The sequence below is a fragment of the Pecten maximus genome, chromosome 6, assembly GCF_902652985.1.
Source record: "Pecten maximus chromosome 6, xPecMax1.1, whole genome shotgun sequence".
NCBI classification, from domain to species: domain Eukaryota; kingdom Metazoa; phylum Mollusca; class Bivalvia; order Pectinida; family Pectinidae; genus Pecten; species Pecten maximus.
Window position 1 is genome coordinate 30,564,873 of NC_047020.1, and position 21,593 is coordinate 30,586,465.

At 35.9% G+C, this 21,593-nt stretch overlaps 1 protein-coding gene across 2 annotated transcripts in view; it reads left to right on the forward strand.

The window, feature by feature from the left end:
- Positions 1-5,812: 5,812 nt before the first annotated feature.
- LOC117329511 (ubinuclein-2-like) overlaps positions 5,813-21,593 on the forward strand; it is a 28,332-nt gene continuing 12,551 nt past the window's right edge. For both annotated transcript variants that reach the window (XM_033887483.1, XM_033887484.1), the window contains exons 1-9: positions 5,813-6,077; positions 8,892-9,032; positions 10,018-10,119; positions 10,405-10,551; positions 11,129-11,203; positions 11,897-12,027; positions 15,183-15,471; positions 18,351-18,418; positions 20,155-20,324. In XM_033887483.1, the coding sequence (XP_033743374.1) occupies positions 5,913-6,077; positions 8,892-9,032; positions 10,018-10,119; positions 10,405-10,551; positions 11,129-11,203; positions 11,897-12,027; positions 15,183-15,471; positions 18,351-18,418; positions 20,155-20,324 (1,288 nt within the window). In that variant the 5' untranslated portion in view covers positions 5,813-5,912. The remainder of the gene's footprint in view (positions 6,078-8,891; positions 9,033-10,017; positions 10,120-10,404; positions 10,552-11,128; positions 11,204-11,896; positions 12,028-15,182; positions 15,472-18,350; positions 18,419-20,154; positions 20,325-21,593) is intronic.

Below are 21,593 nucleotides of genomic sequence, written 5' to 3' on the forward strand. Positions count from 1 at the left end.
ATCACAGATTTCACATAACCATACTTTATAGGTTTTGCACTAATACATATTTAGCTTTTTGACATCAGCCAAATTCATAACTCATGAAATTAATAAATTACTGTCGAACATATTAGACTTGCAAATTCTTTTTTTATCCTTTTGCCCGCTATTACAAGGAATTTGTACTGTATTCCTTAATACCAAGTCATGTGTTTTTCCTCTCATTTCTGTCCTCCAACATTGAATTACTAGTAAACTGTGTCCTTTTATTCTCACAGGATATCAGACAAATTGAATAACGTACATATGATTAATTTGTAATCCTGTGACAATATAGAACATTAACTTTCAAATGAAGGCAGTGTCAATACTTATATTTACATCCAAACTGTGTTATCACATTCCAAAGTCAAATTTTGCAGTGTTAATTGGACCTGTTCTTGTGACGTCACAACTAAAGGCAACTGTTCCCAGGGGGAAAAAAACACAAAATCATCAATTTGATTGAATTATGATCTGATAATTTTCTGTTTTGTTTGGTAAAGATATTTTTATAGTGATAAACCTAGGCAAATAGAAATACATTGTTTTAGTGCTGTGTAAAACATGTTGCAGTTTATATAGCATTTTAGGTAAATTTAGATTAATTCTCTATCTGGTATATCATGTCTTCAAATGAAGGGAGGCATTGTCTAGTACTGGTTCTCACAGGTACTGTACAGTGTTCTCTTATCAGGTCACCGTGGCCTTCCTTTTAAGATCAAAGGTCAATTTAGTGCAATACTGGCTTGCTTGGGACATAATTCTTCTAGATTGGACAATCTAGCAAGGCATAACAGAAAGTTAAAGATATCATGAGAATTTTGGAAACATGCATCACACACAGGCACTGTACAGTGTACTATGATTTGGTCATTGTGGCCTCCATTTTAAGGTTAATTGACTGCTGTAGTTTTCCTGGTTTCCTCTTCCATCAACTATATGTCTCAGGCTTAGTCTTTTAATGTAATGGTTGTTGGCTTCCATTTACCAGTCCGCAATGTTGCTGAATCATTTTCTTGATGTCTTCGGAGTTGAAAGTGTTGGGTTTTTTTAGAGTTCAAATAATTTCAAGACTCAAGAAGTAAAATTGAAAAGTAAATAGTGTCCAAACGTAGAAGATCCATTTAATTCACATCATTCATTCAAACCTTTCAATATTATTGGGGGGGGGGGGGCATATAGTGCTACCCATGTCCATTCTGTCCTGTCCCGATGCAATGTAACTAGATAATTTCAGAAACTGTTGATGTGATCCTCACTAAACTGTGTTTCAGGGTTTCAAGTGGCAGCGGGCATTTATGTCTTTCAGACATTTTCTAGTGTTTAATTATGAGAGAAGTTACAGTCTAGTAGAGTTAAGAATTGACACATACATTGAACTTCTAAAATTCGGTGTAGATTCCAGACAGTGTGTTTTCGTAAACAGTGTCACTTAACCTGATTGAAGTTGTATTAAACTATTAGCAATTCTGAGGTTGATGAACTAATTCTACCAAATCACACAAGTGTTGGATGTGTGCGGTCTACATGATTGTGATGATTCTCACTTCCACACATCACTAAAACACCATTCCCCTCAGTACTTTGTTTATACCCAATAAATACTTACCTGTCATTGTCAGACAGGTACTCTCACAAAAGGAATTAAGGAACATTAGTCTGAGGTGTTAGAATAACCAATCTAATTAAATCATATCTCGCATTTCCACATTGTTTTCTGTACTTCGTTACATGAAAGTATGGTACAGAAGTTCAATATGAGCCTTCGTTTTAGGTTGGAGAATTACCAGCCGTTTGCTCTTGATTTTTAAGAAACTATTAAACTTATAACTCATAGCCTGGAATGAGCAGAACTAATTACTTACAAGATTTATTGCCAAACCTGCCTTCACTCTAGTGGAAAAGATTTTATTTGTGGACAGGGGCTTATTTGTAGAAAAATATGATATGAACTTCTTTCTGTCTACTGCTAAAGTGAAAAGCTGTCTTTAGTATCTTGACAAACATTAAAGACAATTGTCTTGATTGTACAACAAGCTTCCATACACAAAAACAGTTATATTAAACCGGCCAGGATTCAAACCCAGGAGCCACCAAATTATAGACAAGATTTTTACACTGAGATAATCTCTAATATTCACACACCAGTTAATGACCTTGTCCAGATACAAATACAGTTATGTAATACATTAAACGGCCAGGATTCTCTAATATTCACACACCAGTTAATGACCTTGTCCAGATACAAATACAGTTATGTTATACATTAAACGGCCAGGATTCTCTAATATTCACACACCAGTTAATGACCTTGTCCACATACAAATACAGTTATGTTATACATTAAACGGCCAGGATTCTCTAATATTGACACATCAGTTAATGACCTTGGCCAGATTTGCCACATACATAATAGATTATTATATACTGTAGTGGGTTTTCTCAAGGTACTGTGGTTTCCTCCTACAGTAAGATCCATTAGCATGCTTCCATCCAGGCCAACAAGAGTGATTATCATAGCTGATATTGCAATTGTTGTAAGATAAATAAAGTTTATAGTTTACTGAAGAGTAACAGTTCTGTTTGATATATGTGACTGGCTATAATAAGTTGTACAAACTTCAAGCTAATATTTTACTGTACATAATGTATTTATGATTCGGCAATAAGCCCTGTCTACTTATTAATTAGCCCATCCATATCTAACGAATTCAATAAAGTTATCAACAAATTAATTTCATTGCCCTGTAATAAGCCCACCCCTTACTTTGAATCTGAGGTTAAATACATGCTGGGCATCATTGGACCCAAGGGCTTATTGCAGGATAATTATGGTGTGAAATAAACTGTTAACCAACTTATGGAGGCTCAATTGACATTCACTTTGTCGTAACTTTATTTTAGTTTAAGGTTACTCTGATTTTCATCGCCATGGGGCCCTTTTGTTTGTTTGTTTGTTTTTGTTTAACGTCCTATTAACGGCCAGGGTCATTTAAGGATGTGCCAGGTTTTGGAGGTGGAGGAAAGCCGGAGTACCCGGAGAAAAACCACTGGCCTACGGTCAGTACCTGGCAACTGCCCCACGTAGGTTTCGAACTCGCAACCCAGAGGTGGAGGGCTAGTGTTAAAGTGTCGGGACACCTTAATCACTTGGCCACCGCGGCCCATAAATAATTTCTTTCCAATGAGTTGGTAAACACAAGACTGACATATAAAAATCTTCACTATGGGCTAAGATGTCCAACCTCATTCTCATGGAGATAAAGGATGAGTGTTGGCTCTATCATGTATACGATGTTGATGTTAAATGGGTCAATGCATCGTTGAATGGTCACAACACAGCAAGGAATCTCCTAATCTCATTCACCCCCTTTGGAGTGAGATGGGGGATTTCAACCCGAGAGGGAAGATGTTTAAGTTGCCAAACATGAGGCTTGCTGAATGTCGTTTGGCAGCTTAAGAATTTTAACCCTCAAACCCTGAGGGTTGAGATATCATGTATCATTCCCAAGGGAATGAATGATTATTTTTTCTCTTATCCTGTTTATACCTTCATATGTATCTAATATTGCCATTGCATCCATGCAAGACAATGTTGACAAGATGTAATTGAATTGTCGATGTGACATCATTTTATTGTTGCCATGACATCATTGTGTATTGTTGAGAATGTAAAAAGAGCATGTGTAGCTTGTCTCAACCCTAGGTTGATGTTAGAAAATCTCACACTGGTACAATTGTTGATATCCCTGGCCAGGGATAGGAAAATCTCACAATATTCAGGAAAGAATGTGGCAATCCAAAACTTGGTAGTCTCATTTTTTATTAACTAATTTTCGATTTGATTTTGAGATAGCCATAGTGATGAGACATGTCTTTGTTTATTTTTCCCTCACACTTTCAAAATATGTCAAAATATATAGTGAATGTGTGACTAGACATCACTTTTATAGAACTCTTCCCTAGAGGGTCGAACCTGGGACCTCTGGCGTACTAGACAATTGCTATACTGAACGAGATGAAAAGAAATTCTCTCCAGTCAACCCAGTAAGTATACAGCTAGTTTTCTGACAAGACGAGAATCCTCCAGAAAATGACTTGTGCTGAGTTTTCCAGTAGGTAACATAAATCCCTATAAAAACAAGAATAAGTTATGTTGTTAGTATTTCTTGGGTCCTGTACATGTAACAGAGGACACTAAAATCCCAGGAACTTTGGAGGACCTAGCCTAGTTGGGACCGTGATAGCTCATTCACTCTGGATGGCATTCGACAGGCATCTCGTATGTTGATCAGTGAGGTAGTCACCAACTACAACAAAGAGACCCTGCCTCAAAATGACCCTGGCTGTTCATGGGGTGATAAACCCAACAAACAAATTTAGCCTAGTTAGGATACAGCTAGTATTTTACCATGACATACAATGTATTATCAGCTATTGAATTGGTTTGACTGTCACTTTCCACATTGAAATAAATCTCATACGGAAAAAATAAAGATATCTGGTATATGTGTATTTTACACAATATATAATAAACCAGTGTTATAATAATTAAATAATGTGAATAACAGCCATAACACACCTGCCTGATCAAACCAGTTTAAGTAGTTTGAGGGTTTTCAGACCTTGAAAAAAACTCGCACTTAACCAGCTGATGATAAATAATTTAATTATTGGTGTGTGTATTTTGTCTATAAACATAATGAAAATTACAATGTCAACATCACCTTTCATTTTATTTGATATCTTTTCATAAAGAAATATAATGGGATGATATGAATGTTAAGTGTAAATTAAGCTTTGAGATTAATCCTGCTAATATTTATAAGATAAACATGTCCTTCTGTCTGAAGACCAGTTGAACCTTAGGATTTTAAGTTTTTGATAACTGAATGATAATTAAATTCTCAATACCTAGTATATGTCTTTTTTTTTTCAATTCGGAACTATAAAGTTGTCTATATCATTTGTGAGAAAGGTTAATCAATAATCACAAGATCTCGTGTTCAATATTCAATTGGAGGGGCATAAGATGTTGAAAATTAATATTCTATTTCTTAGTTGTTATAATAACAATATCATAACACACATTTTGTTTACTAAATTGATGCTGAAGAAGAAATTTGAGATGTAATTGATAATGAACAATTAAATACCAAATCAAAACAATTAGTTTTGCATTTTAAACTTGGAAAGAAAATATAATGATTGAAATTATAACGTAATGAATTCATAATCTTTCGTCATAATTAGGCCCTACTCTAGATTAGCGGCTATTCTCTTCATTTTCATCCAGTTTCCCTGTTTATCCTAGTGATCGATGTGCGAAGTACATTTTAGGGGGTTTGAAGATCAGAACAAAGCAAATCTATCCATCAGTGCAATAAAGAGTTATTATAAAATGGAATTAGCCTACCTGCGAAATTCATACGTTCGCATCCGCATTTGTAAAGAAACTTTTGCACTGCATAATATTATTGTAAAAAATAGTTTATTCTGGGCAACGTTTTTCTATTATTAGAAGGGGGATTCCTTATGAATTCGGAACATACCAACTCAAAGGGTAAGTCGATTTTGTCTTGAAAGGGGTTTTTCCATTGGATATTACTTGTTTGTAATATAATTTGTTTTAAAGTATAAATGAATATTTCACTCATAAAAATTTGATTCAAATATATTATGACATTACCATCCAGAATTTAATTTGTATGGATTTCTTCAAGTCGTCACACCCAATCTTGCTTTGTGGACTCTTCCGGACAGAAGGTCGTGATTTCGTGACGTCACACATCGGGAAAATGGCGGTTCAATTCGCCAGCTTCGTCAAAAGATTGAAATATTTCTCATCACTTTCGCCTTTATATCAATGGATCTTTTAATTCAAAAGAATGGCGGAACCCAGAAGATTGCAATTTACCACTTTGGATAATAACAAAGAGACTACAAACTCGGAAACCCCTGTGTGTACTGCACGTTTCGTGCTGTCTCTCAAAGAATCCACCGACGAAACATGCTCGGAGTTTTCTTACACGGAATTACTGAAAAAGCATTCGGTAAGTTATCAGAACGTTTAAAAACCACACGGAAATTATACTTTTGTGTGTTTTTAATACATTCATATTAATTAAAGTACTTTTTAGCTGTTTAAAGCAATGTTCACTGTAGTTTTATTTTCGGGGATTCCCACTAGAAAACGGTTTGTTTTCATCACCCCTTACTCTTAGTCCATGTAAAAGCTCAGAAAATGGCTGAACTACGTCAGTCTAGTGTTCTCGAATTGCCTACAATATAGCCAGACCTTGCCTGTACGCCATTTTGAACGTTTGTGTTCTGAATTCCTCTTTCATTACATTCCCCAACCCCTTGCGGTAAGCTGCCCGGTGTCTTCAAACCCGACATGTGGGGGTCGTCATTTGCATGCTTACTTTCGCTGAATGCAAAAGCGAGGTTTCGTATGATTTTTGTGTTAAAATGCACTGACATTATAGTATGGATGAACAGTTATTTCCTGGCCATATTGGTTTATCTACTTGTGTTTGCTTCGTCTTCCATGTTAGATGCTAACGTGACACATTTATTTATAACCTGATCTTGCACATAACCCTCGGCCAGAAACAGAACTCTGTTCCGATTGGTTGATACTCACTATGAACATTTCCATAGATTGTTAGAAGTTTTGGTGAAGGGTGATTATATTTGCAAACACTACGTATATAATACAACACATTCTGAGTGACCTTTGTAATTTTATTTACCTTATGGTACGATAATATTGATTGCCATATCTGTATTTTACTGTTGTTACTACAAAGTTAGTTACGTCAACAGTATTTATGGGGTATTATGTTGACATGCCTGTGTTACAAACATCAAAATTGTGACGGGGAAAATTTGGGTTGTAGTGGAGGAGGCAGAACGAAATTTAACTAAATTATATAGAAGTAAAAACCATGCGAAATGCGATTAATAATTGACCTATGACGTCATCCAGGTAAGTGGGACGTTGATTATCGGAGATCCTACTTAGATTAGAAGATAGTTGAAACACAGTGTTAACTAAGCGGATTCATTTAGTGGATGTCGGATAGGTCTTTTTATGTTGTATTTGGAAAAGATGACTTTGTAAAAATATTTCCGAGAGCGCGTGCGCAATCGGTTCCGGATCGGAAAGTGGGTCAACACTGATAAAGGTGATGTGTGTATTGATACACGACCGGTCCTCGACAGCAGACGAAAACGTGCATCGTTGTCGCCTTTGTCGTATACTGCACTAAGATAGATGTTTAGGGGGTAATTAAATTATCAAAATATTGATTACTTTGATGCAGTCGCTGTTAGGGTAATATGACTGGCAGTTAATAGAGGCTAGCTGTGTTGTGTATGTGTATTGGCTGGGGGTGGCGCCGTGTAGCAGTGGCGGTAGCGGTGTCAGTCAGCCGTACCTCAGCAGTGTGACTTAGCCTGTTATCAGGGGCGGGCTTTTGTCTGGCCGCTGCTACGCCCGGCCCGGGGGTGCACGGCCTCACGTGTATGCGCGCAGCGGCGTGCGCGTACGTACGCGCGCATGGATACGCGCACATACAGGTGGTTTTTTTTTGGGTTTTTTTTAAATACAGATAGATCTAAGATCCTTGTCATAAACTATAACAATTTTTAAATCAAATTCTTAGGAGTGAGTAGGGTTTATCTTAATACAAATCATTACAATTATTTTGATATTTTTTTTGCTCCATGACGTGAACACCCATTTATGTTTGGCAATGGTTCTACCAAAACACGGGGGGGGGAGGCGGGGGGGGGGGGGGGGGGGGGGGGTCTGCATTAGGCTAGATAAATAAGCTAATAGTTATGCCTCCCATTGCAGGGATAGTCCAATATTTAGTGGAGAAAATTGAAGAAGCAAAAGAAGGGAGGGGGAGAAAAACCCTCGACTTGTAAAATAATACTTTGAATACACTTTTAAAGTTCCTATCAAGTACTGATAAGATATTAAGGAGGAGAAAATTATTATTTATAGCCCTGCAATCTCTACTATATCAGCAAGGCAGCTTTAGTAAATATTTAAAAACCTTGTACTAAACACTATATGTTCAATTCTTTAATATCAATTATAAGTTGGGTGAGGGGATGTTACAAGCTTTGAGCTAGACTATATATATAGCTAGAAACTGAACCCCGAAATTAGATCTAAAATACTGGATCAATTTTTCCATTGGATCTAGAAAAAAAAAGACATAGATATAGATCTGATCAACGTTTTGGTGTGCAGCATATTAAATTATAATTAATATTGTATTCCACAATTCATAGACAAAATAAATTGTGATAATTGTTGTGGTAATTTTTAATTATTTCAACTATTGAACATATACACTGTAGATACTATGTGTATAATCCACACATTATATATATATAATGCCCCAAATGAATATATAGGTGATGTGGTGGGGATTTTTAGATTATGATCTTCCTCCAGATGGGACGAAAAAATAGGGAAATCTTAACTGGAGGATCCTGAACTTCTCGGGGTTTGCAAAAGCACTCAATTGATCAGAGTTAATCCAGTCTGAGGGTTCCTCTATACTATTGTAACAGAAGGAGAAAATGTAGCAGCCAAACTGGGGTTCGAACCCGGGACCCTCCGAACTTGAGACGGACACTCTACCACTGAGCTACACCTGGTCACCCAGTCCAGTTCTGCTTCACTATCATATGTGCCAATAACAGATAGGGAATGATATATTGATGATTTTACCGTTGTTACCTGTTTAACAGGCTGATTGTGTTATAAAATGTCATATTGATTGTGGAAGTAAATCCTAAACAAGATTTTTTATAAATGTGTTAATTTTTTATCAATTCCACAGTCTTCTAAGAATGGAGTGCGTAAGGAAAAGTCCTCAGAAGACGGTACAGACAAGGCGAGGAATGACTTGTCGGGGCCGTTTGGAGATGAAGATGACCCAGACGAAGTGGCAAGCATTGCCCGACAATTTGAGGAGAAATATGTATGTATTATTAGAATGGTTTGTCACGGATTATCTTGTAATGTTATATATAGCTGTCCTCCTGCAGCTATACATTAGGGGAGTATAACCTGTTATACACCGACTGAAATTTTGATATTCCACAACAAAACCAAGGACTCCAAGTGAGACATTTGAAAGGTTTTAGATATTTGAAAAAAAATCTGATTTATTTTCAGACCTTCACTTGTCCTTTGAATATTACATAATATGATATTACTGTATTTATCCAAAAATAAGCCCCCTTTATTCTGACATGCTGTAAAATCATCAATTTTAAAATAGTATGTTAAAAAATGTATCACAAATAATCCCTCCTCACACTTTAATACAAACCTTTACACTAGGGGAGCAGACTTATTTTAGGACAAATACAGAATTAAAGTTACAGTAACGCAGGGGGCTTATTGGAGGATAAATATGGTATGTCCAAAACTTTTAGTGGCTGATGAGGTTGCCTCACCTAACCGTATTGCTTTCATCTTCCTGTAGTGAGAGGTAATTACGCTAAAGTGACAAAGGGAGGGGCTTAATTGCGGGGAACATTTTTTTTTTTGCATTTGTTTTATTTTTGAAGAAAATCATTTATACATAAATACAAACAAATCACACATCTCTTACATTCTCCGAAATGTACATCATGGAATTCTTTCTTTTATACATTTTAATATTTGTCAAACATATCCATCTACAGAGGCTACTTACACACTTGCAAATATATAATGACATACAAAACAGTTTATACACATACACTTACTCACATGTCTGCTCATGTAGTTAGAACACAACAATAGCCAAATTGCGGGGAACATGTTATATGTTCTAACAGAGAGTTTATCAATCATCGAACATTGATAAAAAAAAAGCTAAAAATATCATTAATGAATATAAATTGTTCTGAATCTGTAAATTTTGAGAAATGGGCTTGTTGTATAAGTGTTAATTTTCTTTGGGTTTTCATTTCCAGGGCCCAAAGCCAGGAACAAAAAAGAAGCGACCAGTGATAGAGATGGTGGACTTAGGAGAGGGATACGATGAGAACGATCCTTTCATAGACAACTCTGAGGCCGTAAGACCAATAATTCTGTTGATGTTGTCATAGTGTTACAGCTAGAGATACAGTACGGGAAAGTCCGCTGATTGTGTTTATGTAGTTATTTTCTAGGTTAAATAATTGTTGTAGATGTTGATGTCATTGAGGATCTGATTCTTTGATTGTCCAAAAACCTCAGTCATATTAATTGTGGAAGAAAAGCTTGGACCCTTAAATATCTTTTAGGTCTCCTAAAACCTGTTACTGTCACTGACCAGTAGAAATGTATTGTCCTATTGAAATTTCTTTATTTTTGTACAGTATGATGAGTTGATGCCTTCAACATGGACGACACGTCTAGGTGGATTCTACATCAATTCAGGAAAGCTGGAATTCCGAGAACTGTCCGACGATTCCATGGAAGCTTTTCAAAAGTCAGCTCCACTCCAAAAAAAGAGGAAGAAGCAGGTATAGGTCAACCAGAGTTCCACGTCAGAGAAATTAATTTGTTGTTTTGGTTTTCTTTTGGCCAGATTTATGTATCAGCATGTATATGGCTGTGTTTTTCTGGTGAAAGAAGTTGTGTTTTGAGTGTTTTTAAAGGTTTCTTTGAAAGGAATATAAAGAGAAAGAAATACAGATGGTTTCCAAAGTACATAATATTGTATAGTGCTGGGGTCAATATTTTGGCCGGGTCAAGTTTCGCTCTACATCGCTTCCTATAATTTGCAGTTGTGTTGTATATAAATATCATTTTCGGTCATCATTATGCTTTGCAATGCATTTTTTGTATAAGTTTTTGAGGGTAGAGGCTAGATCCATTTTGTCAAGGTGTGTGAAAATTTTGTGCTGTGTATACACCATCCGAACTGCCATCGTGCACCAATGATTTCACTCGAACAAATCCACAAGTACCTTGTAAGTACTAGCATAGGTAATAGGAGTGAGATGTAGTGAGTTAATTGGTCTGGTTTGTGTCTGTCTTGCCTTTCACTTATTTCTGAAAATTTCATGTCTTAGATTGAATTCATTTTTGCCTTGACAGGTAATCGCCTCAGACTCGGACTCTGAAAAGGAAGAAAAGACAAAAGAAAACAAAAAAGTTGTAGTTAAGGTGAAGGTAGGTAATCATTGAATATTAGACAAAATCTACTGTTCTGTTCATATGTAACTCTGCCTTCCGAGATTCAGTGGGAAATGCTTAACTCCCTGTCTGCCTCTTGCAGAGTGCGTTTTCTAAATAGAAGTGTACATCATCACTTTCAACAATTCCTATGACCTGTTTCTTGTAGAAACAAAAATGGCAGTTCGATAAAAACACTTGTGTAATCTGTCAATCTTTGGAAAGGTTGTATAATTCATTATTGTTGTGGCAGTTATATGCAGCACTAACAGTATTTGTAGACAAGTCTTCAGTGAATTTATTCAATTTTCATCAGAGATTGAAATTTTTCAGGATGCCCAAATGATTTTAAATGATGAAAATTGATTTATACGAAACCAATCTGGCAGAGATGTAAACAAATCGAATTAGAAAACAAACACCAAATTTGATATTAAATATACTGTCCTTACTTTAGTGCCCTGAGGTAGGGGAGATAATTGCGTTATTGCAGCATGCAAAGAAATCATGCTTACACTCCTGACAGAATCATTCTCTGGATTTCCGCCCTTTTCAATTTTCAGTGTCTTTGTGTAAATATGAACAGTATCTTCTTTATAAAGGTAACATCCTTTCAAATATTTGAAAAGAATAATATACATGCATAGTTAAGGAAGTTTTCCTTCATAAACTAATTTGTGATATTTTCAGAAGAGAAAGTTAAAAGATGGCATGGAGGGTGAAGAAAAGAAGCGCAGGAAGAAAAAGCTGATGAATGGAGAAGGCATAGAAAAGTCATTTAAGAAACCTAAAAAACCAGAAGAAAAAGAGAAACTGAAAAAGTAAGAAACTAAATATGGGCATGTTTTAGGTGATTGATGTGTCTGATTATCTGACATCAGCCTAATATTAACGACATCAGCCTAATATTAACGACATCAGCCTCATATTAACGACATCAGCCTAATATTAACGACATCAGCCTCATATTAACGACATCAGCCTCATATTAACGACATCAGCCTCATATTAACGACATCAGCCTCATATTAACGACATCAGTCCAATATTAACAACATCAGCCCAATATTAACGACATCAGCCTCATATTAACGACATCAGTCTAATATTAACGACATCAGTCTAATATTAACGACATCAGTCTAATATTAACGACATCAGCCCAATATTAACGACATCAGTCTAATATTAACGACATCAGTCCAATATTAACAACATCAGCCCAATATTAACGACATCAGCCTCATATTAACGACATCAGTCTAATATTAACGACATCAGTCTAATATTAACGACATCAGCCTAATATTAACGACATCAGTCTAATAACAACATCAGTCTAATAACAACATCAGTCTAATATTAACAACATCAGTCTAATATTAACGACATCAGCCTAATATTAACGACATCAGCCTAATATTAACGACATCAGTCTAATATTAACAACATCAGTCTAATATTAACAACATCAGCCTGATATAAACGACATCAGTCTAATATTAACGACATCAGTCTAATATTAACGACATCAGTCTAATATTAACAACATCAGTCTAATATTAACAACATCAGTCTGATATAAACGACATCAGCCTCATATTAACGACATCAGTCTAATATTAACGACATCAGTCTAATATTAACGACATCAGCCTAATATTAACGACATCAGTCTAATAACAACATCAGTCTAATATTAACAACATCAGCCTGATATAAACGACATCAGTCTAATATTAACGACATCAGCCTCATATTAACAACATCAGCCTCATATTAACGACATCAGCCTAATATTAATAACATCAGCCTAATATTAACGACATCAGCCTAATATTAACGACATCAGCCTCATATTAACAACATCAGCCTCATATTAACGACATCAGCCTAATATTAATAACATCAGCCTAATATTAACGACATCAGTCTGATATTAACGACATCAGCCTCATATTAACGGTATCAGCCTCATTAACGACATCAGCCTAATATTAATAACATCAGCCTCATATTAACGACATCAGTCTAATATTAACGACATCAGCCTAATATTAACGACATCAGCCTCATATTAATAACATCAGCCTCATATTAATAACATCAGCCCAATATTAATGACATCAGCCTCATATTAATGACATCAGTCTGATATTAACGACATCAGCCTCATATTAACGACATCAGTCTGATATTAACGACATCAGCCTCATATTAACGGTATCAGCCTCATTAACGACATCAGTCTGATATTAACGCCATCAGTCTAATATTAATGACATCAGCGTCATATTAATAACATCAGCCCAATATTAACGACATCAGTCTAATATTAACGACATCAGCCCAATATTAATGACATCAGTCTGATATTAACGACATCAGTCTGATATTAATGACATCAGCCTATAGCTAATATAAACGACATCAGTCTGATATTAACGAAATCAGTCTAATATTAACAACATCAGTCTGATATTAACGACTTCAGCCTCATATTAACGACATCAGCCTAATATTAATGACATCAGCCTCATATTAACGACATCAGTCTAATATTAATGACATCAGCCTCATATTAACGACATCAGCCTCATATTAACGACATCAGTCTAATATTAATGACATCAGCCTCATATTAACGACATCAGTCTGATATTAACGACATCAGCCTCATATTAACGGTATCAGCCTCATTAACGACATCAGCCTAATATTAACAACATCAGTCTGATATTAACGACATCAGCCTCATATTAACGACATCAGCCTCATATTAACGACATCAGTCTGATATTAACGACATCAGCCTCATATTAACGACAACAGTCTGATATTAACGGTATCAGCCTCATTAACGACATCAGCCTGATATTAACGACATCAGTCTGATATTAACGCCATCAGTCTAATATTAATGACATCAGCCTCATATTAACGACATCAGCCTCATATTAACGGTATCAGCCTCATTAACGACATCAGCCTGATATTAACAACATCAGTCTGATATTAACGACATCAGCCTCATATTAACGACATCAGTCTGATATTAACGACATCAGTCTGATATTAACGACATCAGCCTCATATTAACGACATCAGTCTGATATTAACGGTATCAGCCTCATTAACGACATCAGCCTGATATTAACGACATCAGTCTGATATTAACGCCATCAGTCTAATATTAATGACATCAGCCTCATATTAACGACATCAGCCTCATATTAACGGTATCAGCCTCATTAACGACATCAGCCTGATATTAACAACATCAGTCTGATATTAACGACATCAGCCTCATATTAACGACATCAGTCTGATATTAACGACATCAGTCTGATATTAACGCCATCAGTCTAATATTAATGACATCAGCCTCATATTAATGACATCAGCCTCATATTAACGACATCAGCCTGATATTAACGACATCAGCCTCATATTAACGACATCAGTCTCATATTAACGACATCAGTCTCATATTAACGACATCAGCCCGATATTAACGACATCAGCCTCATATTAACGACATCAGTCTAATATTAATGACATCAGCCTCATATTAACGACATCAGCCTCATATTAACGACATCAGTCTGATATTAACGACATCAGCCCGATATTAACGACATCAGCCTCATATTAACGACATCAGCCTCATATTAACGACATCAGCCTAATGGATATTTCTGATATATCTCGGATCACTCTAAGACAGTAACAACATTATCCCAATATGAAATGACATTAAAATATCTGAATAGTTTTACATGTAGCTTTATGTATTGTATAACATTGTGTAAAAATCTATCACATCTACAACTCAGATGTACTGTTAAATCTGATTAGAAGTGTATAAAATGTATTTATTTTGTCTAAATTAAAGATCAATTTTTAAAATATTACAAGTTTATCTATAAAAAGTATCATTTCTGTTGATAGATGAAGTTATAATGTTTGTTGACAGGAAGAAATTGTCGCCGACAGTGGGTGAACTGCTGAAACAACAGACCCAGTCGACGGCCACACCTACCTCTATAAGTAATGATCTGAACTCAGACAGCCAGGAAAGCAATGATTCTTCTCAAGATGGAAAGTCGGATAAAGTGTCTATGGATAACATGGGCGGTAACAACAAGGACGATTCCAACAGTAGGGAGGCTGGGGAGACCAAGACTGTAGATCCTTCACAGATTCCTAAACTTCCCCAAGGAATTCCACAGCAGCTCGCAGACACCATAGAAAAGTTAAAAGAGGTAAACACTGTATTTATTGGAGCATGTACTGTCAATCACCCTCTGACTCCACCTACTACTGACCACCATTTCTATCTACGGATGCTTTAATCTCATCAATGGACAAGTATCAATTTGCCATGTTGGGACAGTTCCAAAATGATCTTTGTGGAAGGATTTGACAGCATTTTTTCAGAGACTTCTCCACCCGTCAAACTTTATTTACTTATTACTTAAGCTACGTTAGTTTCGTCTATCTATAATTTAGAAGAAATTCAGATTTAAAGCAATTATAAATCAATGTTTTCTGTGAAACAAATTTGTTATTTAGAATGAATATCCAATAAATGAAACCAGTTCTGTACGTTTGACATTATATAAGAAGCCATTCCTCAATATATTGTTTTATTTTTAAAGGTAATTGACTTCTTTTGATAACAGCTTGTGGAGGGATGTATGATTAGTGTTTTAATGATTTAACATTACATTTATTAATTTTAAATTTTTGTTGTTGTATCATTAACAAGCTGTAAATCATGAATCATTCAAACATAAAAATTATGTATTTGTGGGTATTGTGGGTATAGATATGTATTTATGGGTATAGATATGTATTTGTGGGTATAGATATGTATTTGCGGGTAGACATGTATTTGTGGATATAGATAGGTATTTGGCTACAATGCCCAGAACAGGTAGTTCATCAGTGTATTTTGTAATGTTAACAAGTAAATATTGTTTTTAGCTCACCTGCCCGAAGGGCAAGTGAGCTTATGCCGTGGCGCGGCGTCCGTCGTCCGTCCGTCGTCCGTCCGTCCGTCCGGCGTCAACTTTCCATTCAAGCAACTTCTTCTCAATAACCAAAAGGCCTAGAGACCTAATATTGGGCCTGTAGCATGCTGGGGTGAAGGGCTACCAAGTTTGTTCAAATGAATGACCTTGACCTTCATTCAAGGTCACAGGAGTCAAAAAGGCTAAAATCTTCAAACGACTTCTTCTCAACAACCAACAGTCCCAGGGAGTTGATATTGGGTCTGTAGCATGCTGGGGTAAAGGGCTACCAAGTTTGTTCAAATGAATGACCTTGACTTCCATTCAAGGTCACAGGAGTCAAAAAGGCTAAAAAAAAATTAGACGACTTCTTCTAAATAGCCAAAAGACCCAGGGACTTGATATTGGGTCTGTAGCATGCTGGGGTGAAGGGCTACCAAGTTTGTTCAAATGAATGACCTTGACCTTCATTCAAGGTCACAGGAGTCAAAAAGGCTAAAATCTTTAAACGACTTCTTCTCAATAACCAAGAGTCCCAGGGACTTGATATTGGGTCTGTAGCATGCTGGGGTGAAGGGCTACCAAGTTTGTTCAAATGAATGACCTTGACCGTCATTCAAGGTCACAGGAGTCAAAAAGGCTAAAATCTTTAAACGACTTCTTCTCAATAACCAAGAGTCTCAGGGAGTTGATATTGGGTCTGTAGCATGCTGCGGTAAAGGGCTACCAATTTTGTTCAAATGAATGACCTTGACCTTCATTCAAGGTCACAGGGGTCAAAAAGGCTAAAATCTTTAAATAACTTCTTCTCAATAACCAAGAGTCCCAGGGAGTTGATATTGGGTCTGTAGCATGCTGGGGTGAAGGGCTACCAAGTTTGTTCAAATGAATGACCTTGACTTTCATTCAAGGTCACAGGAGTCAAAAAGGCTAAAATCTTTAAACGACTTCTTCTCAATAACCAAGAGTCCCAGAGACCTAATATTGGGTCTGTAGCATGCTGGGGTGAAGGGCTACCAAGTTTGTTCAAATGAATGACCTTGACCTTCATTCAAGGTCACAGGGGTCAAAAAGGCTAAAATCTTCAAACGACTTCTTCTCAATAACCAACAGTCCCAGGGAGTTGATATTGGGTCTGTAGCATGCTGGGATGAAGGGCTACCTAGTTTGTTCAAATGAATGGCCTTGACCTTCATTCAAGGTCACAGGGGCCAAAAAGGCTAAAATCTTTAAACGACTTCTTCTCGATAACCAACAGTCCCAGAGACCTAATATTTGGCCTGTAGCATGCTGGGGTAAAGAGCTACCAAGTTTGTTCAAATGAATGACCTTGACTTTCATTCAAGGTCACAGGAGTCAAAAAGGCTAAAATCTTTAAATGACTTCTTCTCAATAACCAAGAGTCCCAGAGACCTAATATTTGGCCTGTAGCATGCTGGGGTGAAGGGCTACCAAGTTTGTTCAAATGAATGACCTTGACTTTCATTCAAGGTCACAGGAGTCAAAAAGGCTAAAATCTTTAAACGACTTCTTCTCAATAACCAAGAGTCCCAGAGAGTTGATATTGGGTCTGTAGCATGCTGGGGTGAAGGGCTACCAAGTTTGTTCAAATGAATGACCTTGACCTTCATTCAAGGTCACGTCGATCAAGTATGCTTAAATCTTTAAATGACTTTTAGTGAAAAGCCAAAGTGCAGAGAGACATTATATTGGTCCTGTAGCATGCTTTCAAATAACTGCAGGATCCATATATGAAAAGATCACTGCATTGCAGGTGAGCGATTTGGGCCCATTGGGCCCTTGTTTGTTTAACGGGCTGGATATTGACAATATATATAATGTCTATATGTATAATGTTTGATATTATTCACTGTCAGAAACTCCTATTTCACTTGCTCCATGTATAATTTCACTAGATCAATGTCCATGGACAACAGATTTTTATGATGCAGTAATAAAAAAAAAAAAGGCAAAATTTTTAGTAATCTCACAGCATTTTAAACATTTCTGAAAATTGGGATCAATTTTGAACTTAATGTCCAGTGTCCAGGTGATTCATATTAGATTCCAAATTAGTATGAAGAAAAAACTGGTTCAGTTAGTAATAAATTTTCTTTTTCACTGTTTAGGCTGCTAAACACTCGCAGGACGGCAAGTGTAAATTCTTCTCCAATGATGTCAACTCCATGTTACTGAAGTGAGTACCATGTTTTACTAAATGTAGTTCAGTAGCTTCATTTTACTGAAGTTGTTACTAGATGTAGTTCAGCAACTCCATGTTACTGAAGTTGTTACTAGACATAGTTCAGCAACTCCATTTCACTGAAGTTGTTACTAGATGTAGTTCAGCAACTCTGTTACCGAAGTTGTTACTAGACATAGTTCAGCAACTCCATTCAGCAACTCTGTTACCGAAGTTGTTACTAGATGTAGCTCAGCAACTCTGTTACCAAAGTTGTTACTAGACATAGTTCAGCAACTCCATTCAGCAACTCTGTTACCGAAGTTGTTACTAGATGTAGTTCAGCAACTCTACATTGCTGAAGTTGTTACTAGATGTAGTTGAGCAGCTCCATGTTACTGAAGTTGTTACTAGATGTAGTTCAGCAACTCTGTTACTGAAGTTGTTCCTATATATTTCAGCAACTCCATGTTACTGGAGTTGTTCCTAAATGTAATTCAGCAACTCTGTATTACTGAAGCAAGTATATTGTTGTGCTAATGGAGTTGAACAACTTGTATATTTGTATATAACTTTTAATTTTAAAATTTGCTCTTTAGATCTTGTATTGATCAAAGCAAGAAATGTTTTGGTACATAGATTAACATTTTCTAAGCAGTGAAAGATACATTGTATATATATTCTTGGTAGCAGGCCCTGTTTTCATAAATAAAAACATGAATAGGTTTGTCAATAGTCTGTCCTATTGTTCCATTTTCCATGTATGTTGATATACAGACACAAACAGTATCAGTTCATCACTTGTCCTTTTAAGTTGATCAGAATTTGAAAATGGGGCTTGAAATAATATGATTTTAAAATCTGCTACATGCACTTTCAACTGGTGTTTAAGATCTTGAGCTGTAAATAATAACAAGATTTCTAATTTGTTGCGAAAATGTTGTTATTAAATATCATTTCAAACTGTATAAGAGAATAAATACAGTAGACAAAATCTTGTTGGATTTTTGTGTGTCACAGTATTAGGACTTAGATATATTTGACTGTATCATGTCTAGCACACATTGTGGACTTAAAAGAATCTTTTCATTATTATTATCAAACAGTTAATTGCAGTAACTCTCTGTTTGAACAAAGTCTTGCCCTAGTAGCTTGTGTCCCATGTATCACTCTCAGACACATACCTGTGTATAACTATGAAACAGAATCTGTTGTCTAGTGGAGAGAATTCCATCATGCTCCCTACTATACTTCTCCAGAAATAACCTCTTGCCTACAAATAAGCTCCCATCTTTGTTTTTTTTTTCCAGAAAATTGACCCACAAAACTTTTACACTAAGGGAGGGGCTTATTTGAAGATAAATACAGTACTAAATTTTACACTAGGAGAGGGGGCTTGTTTGAGGACAAATATGGTACTAAACTTTTAAACTAGAGGAGGGGGCTTATTTGTTGATAAATACAGTAGTTACATACAAATGAAACTAATTAAAAAGATATACAAATATTTTATACATTTGCTTCCCGAACAAAAAAATTAATATCATAGATCTAGAAAATGTGGTAAGTTCTTCAATCAATACATTTCTTTGTTTTCTTGTTAAAAAATAACCATATGTTTTTAATTATAGAATAAAATCAATCCTAATTTAGTATTATATGCAATTGATTTAAATTTACAGAATATATTATATTATCAAAATTGTTATCATTAAAATTCTGTTCATTGTTGAAAATTCCTTTGTTCCCAGAGTGGAGTTACATTGTCGACAATTACCATGTGGTCACCGTACAACCATCTACGCTCACCTAGCCTCATTCCTGCCCTGTGGAAAAGAGACTCTACAGAAACGTGCCAAAAAGTTACGCATCAATCAACAAGACGATGTGGTCAGGGAACCCCTTCAGAAACTCAGGGATGGTAGGACCGGTTTTTTGCACCAATAATGATAAAATTAGCTGAAAATTTCAGACAACTTTTTTAATAGAAGAAAAGATACCGGATGGTTAAAAAGTCAAGTGTATACAACACTGAAGTGTCTCAAAGTTTATGGAACACATTTTTTCGGGGTTTTTTTTTTTTTTTACAATTTTTTTATCACCAGTGTTCAAAATACATGCAGAAATTTTTGAGAAAACATACTTGTACTTGTACAGGTGTTATCATGAGATCTTGCCTTGTTTTTATTATCATCCTTCAACAAGTATTGACTAAAAAGGTCAACAAAGAGACAAGTATTTCTCCAAATTGAAGAATTAAACACAGGACTACATTTGGTAATGCAAAACACATTATTTTCAAATACAATTGTACAGAGGAGCCCACTTATTTGCATATCGGTTATTTGAATATCCCGCTTATTTGCATAAAATTCTCAGGTCCCGATTTTCTTCCTCTTTATCTTTGTATTTCAATCCCGTGTATTTGCATCGACTAAAACACCGACTCCCGCTTATATGCATATAAAAATTCCAAAAAATCGAAATATTTTAATTGATTTTAGGGTATTTTTGTGATTTTCCCGTAATAAAAGTTTTATGAAATGTGTTTTAACTTACATATTGATTCGACACGATATACAACGTTATCTAATCATTGGTTCACACTCCGTCATTACAGGTTACGTTCGATGCATCGAAATCGACATTTAGTTATTATCCAGACCATATCAGTAGCATTGTGCAGAAGAATTACTGAATATAATTGTATATGCCTCATCTTTTGATGATCTTGTTTATTTATTATAGCATCGATCCAAACCCGTGTTCTGTGCACTTGAACACTCGCTGAGACAGGTTGCGATCGCCATGATTGTTTACTAGGCGCGTTGCATTGTGGGGGCATATGTGTAATGAACGACAACTCTTTTTGTGTGTGCGCCATTTTCCAAAACAAACCCAAACAGCAATACACATGTCACGGTCATTTAAGACAGTCTATTGCTTCAGCAGTTCATCATCTATGATCAAACAACTAATATACTCATAGCAGGAACACAACGCATCTCGAGACGATAATGAATGTTAATTGAAACGATGACATTGTACATCGTAGTGCCAACCCACGTGTGTATGACCGATATCGGACCCGGAGTGACAAGTAGTAAATAATGAAGTGTATGCAAATATTTTTATGTGTACATTTATAAAGAATAACAACCCATGTATTTCGTATTTACTCTTATATTTT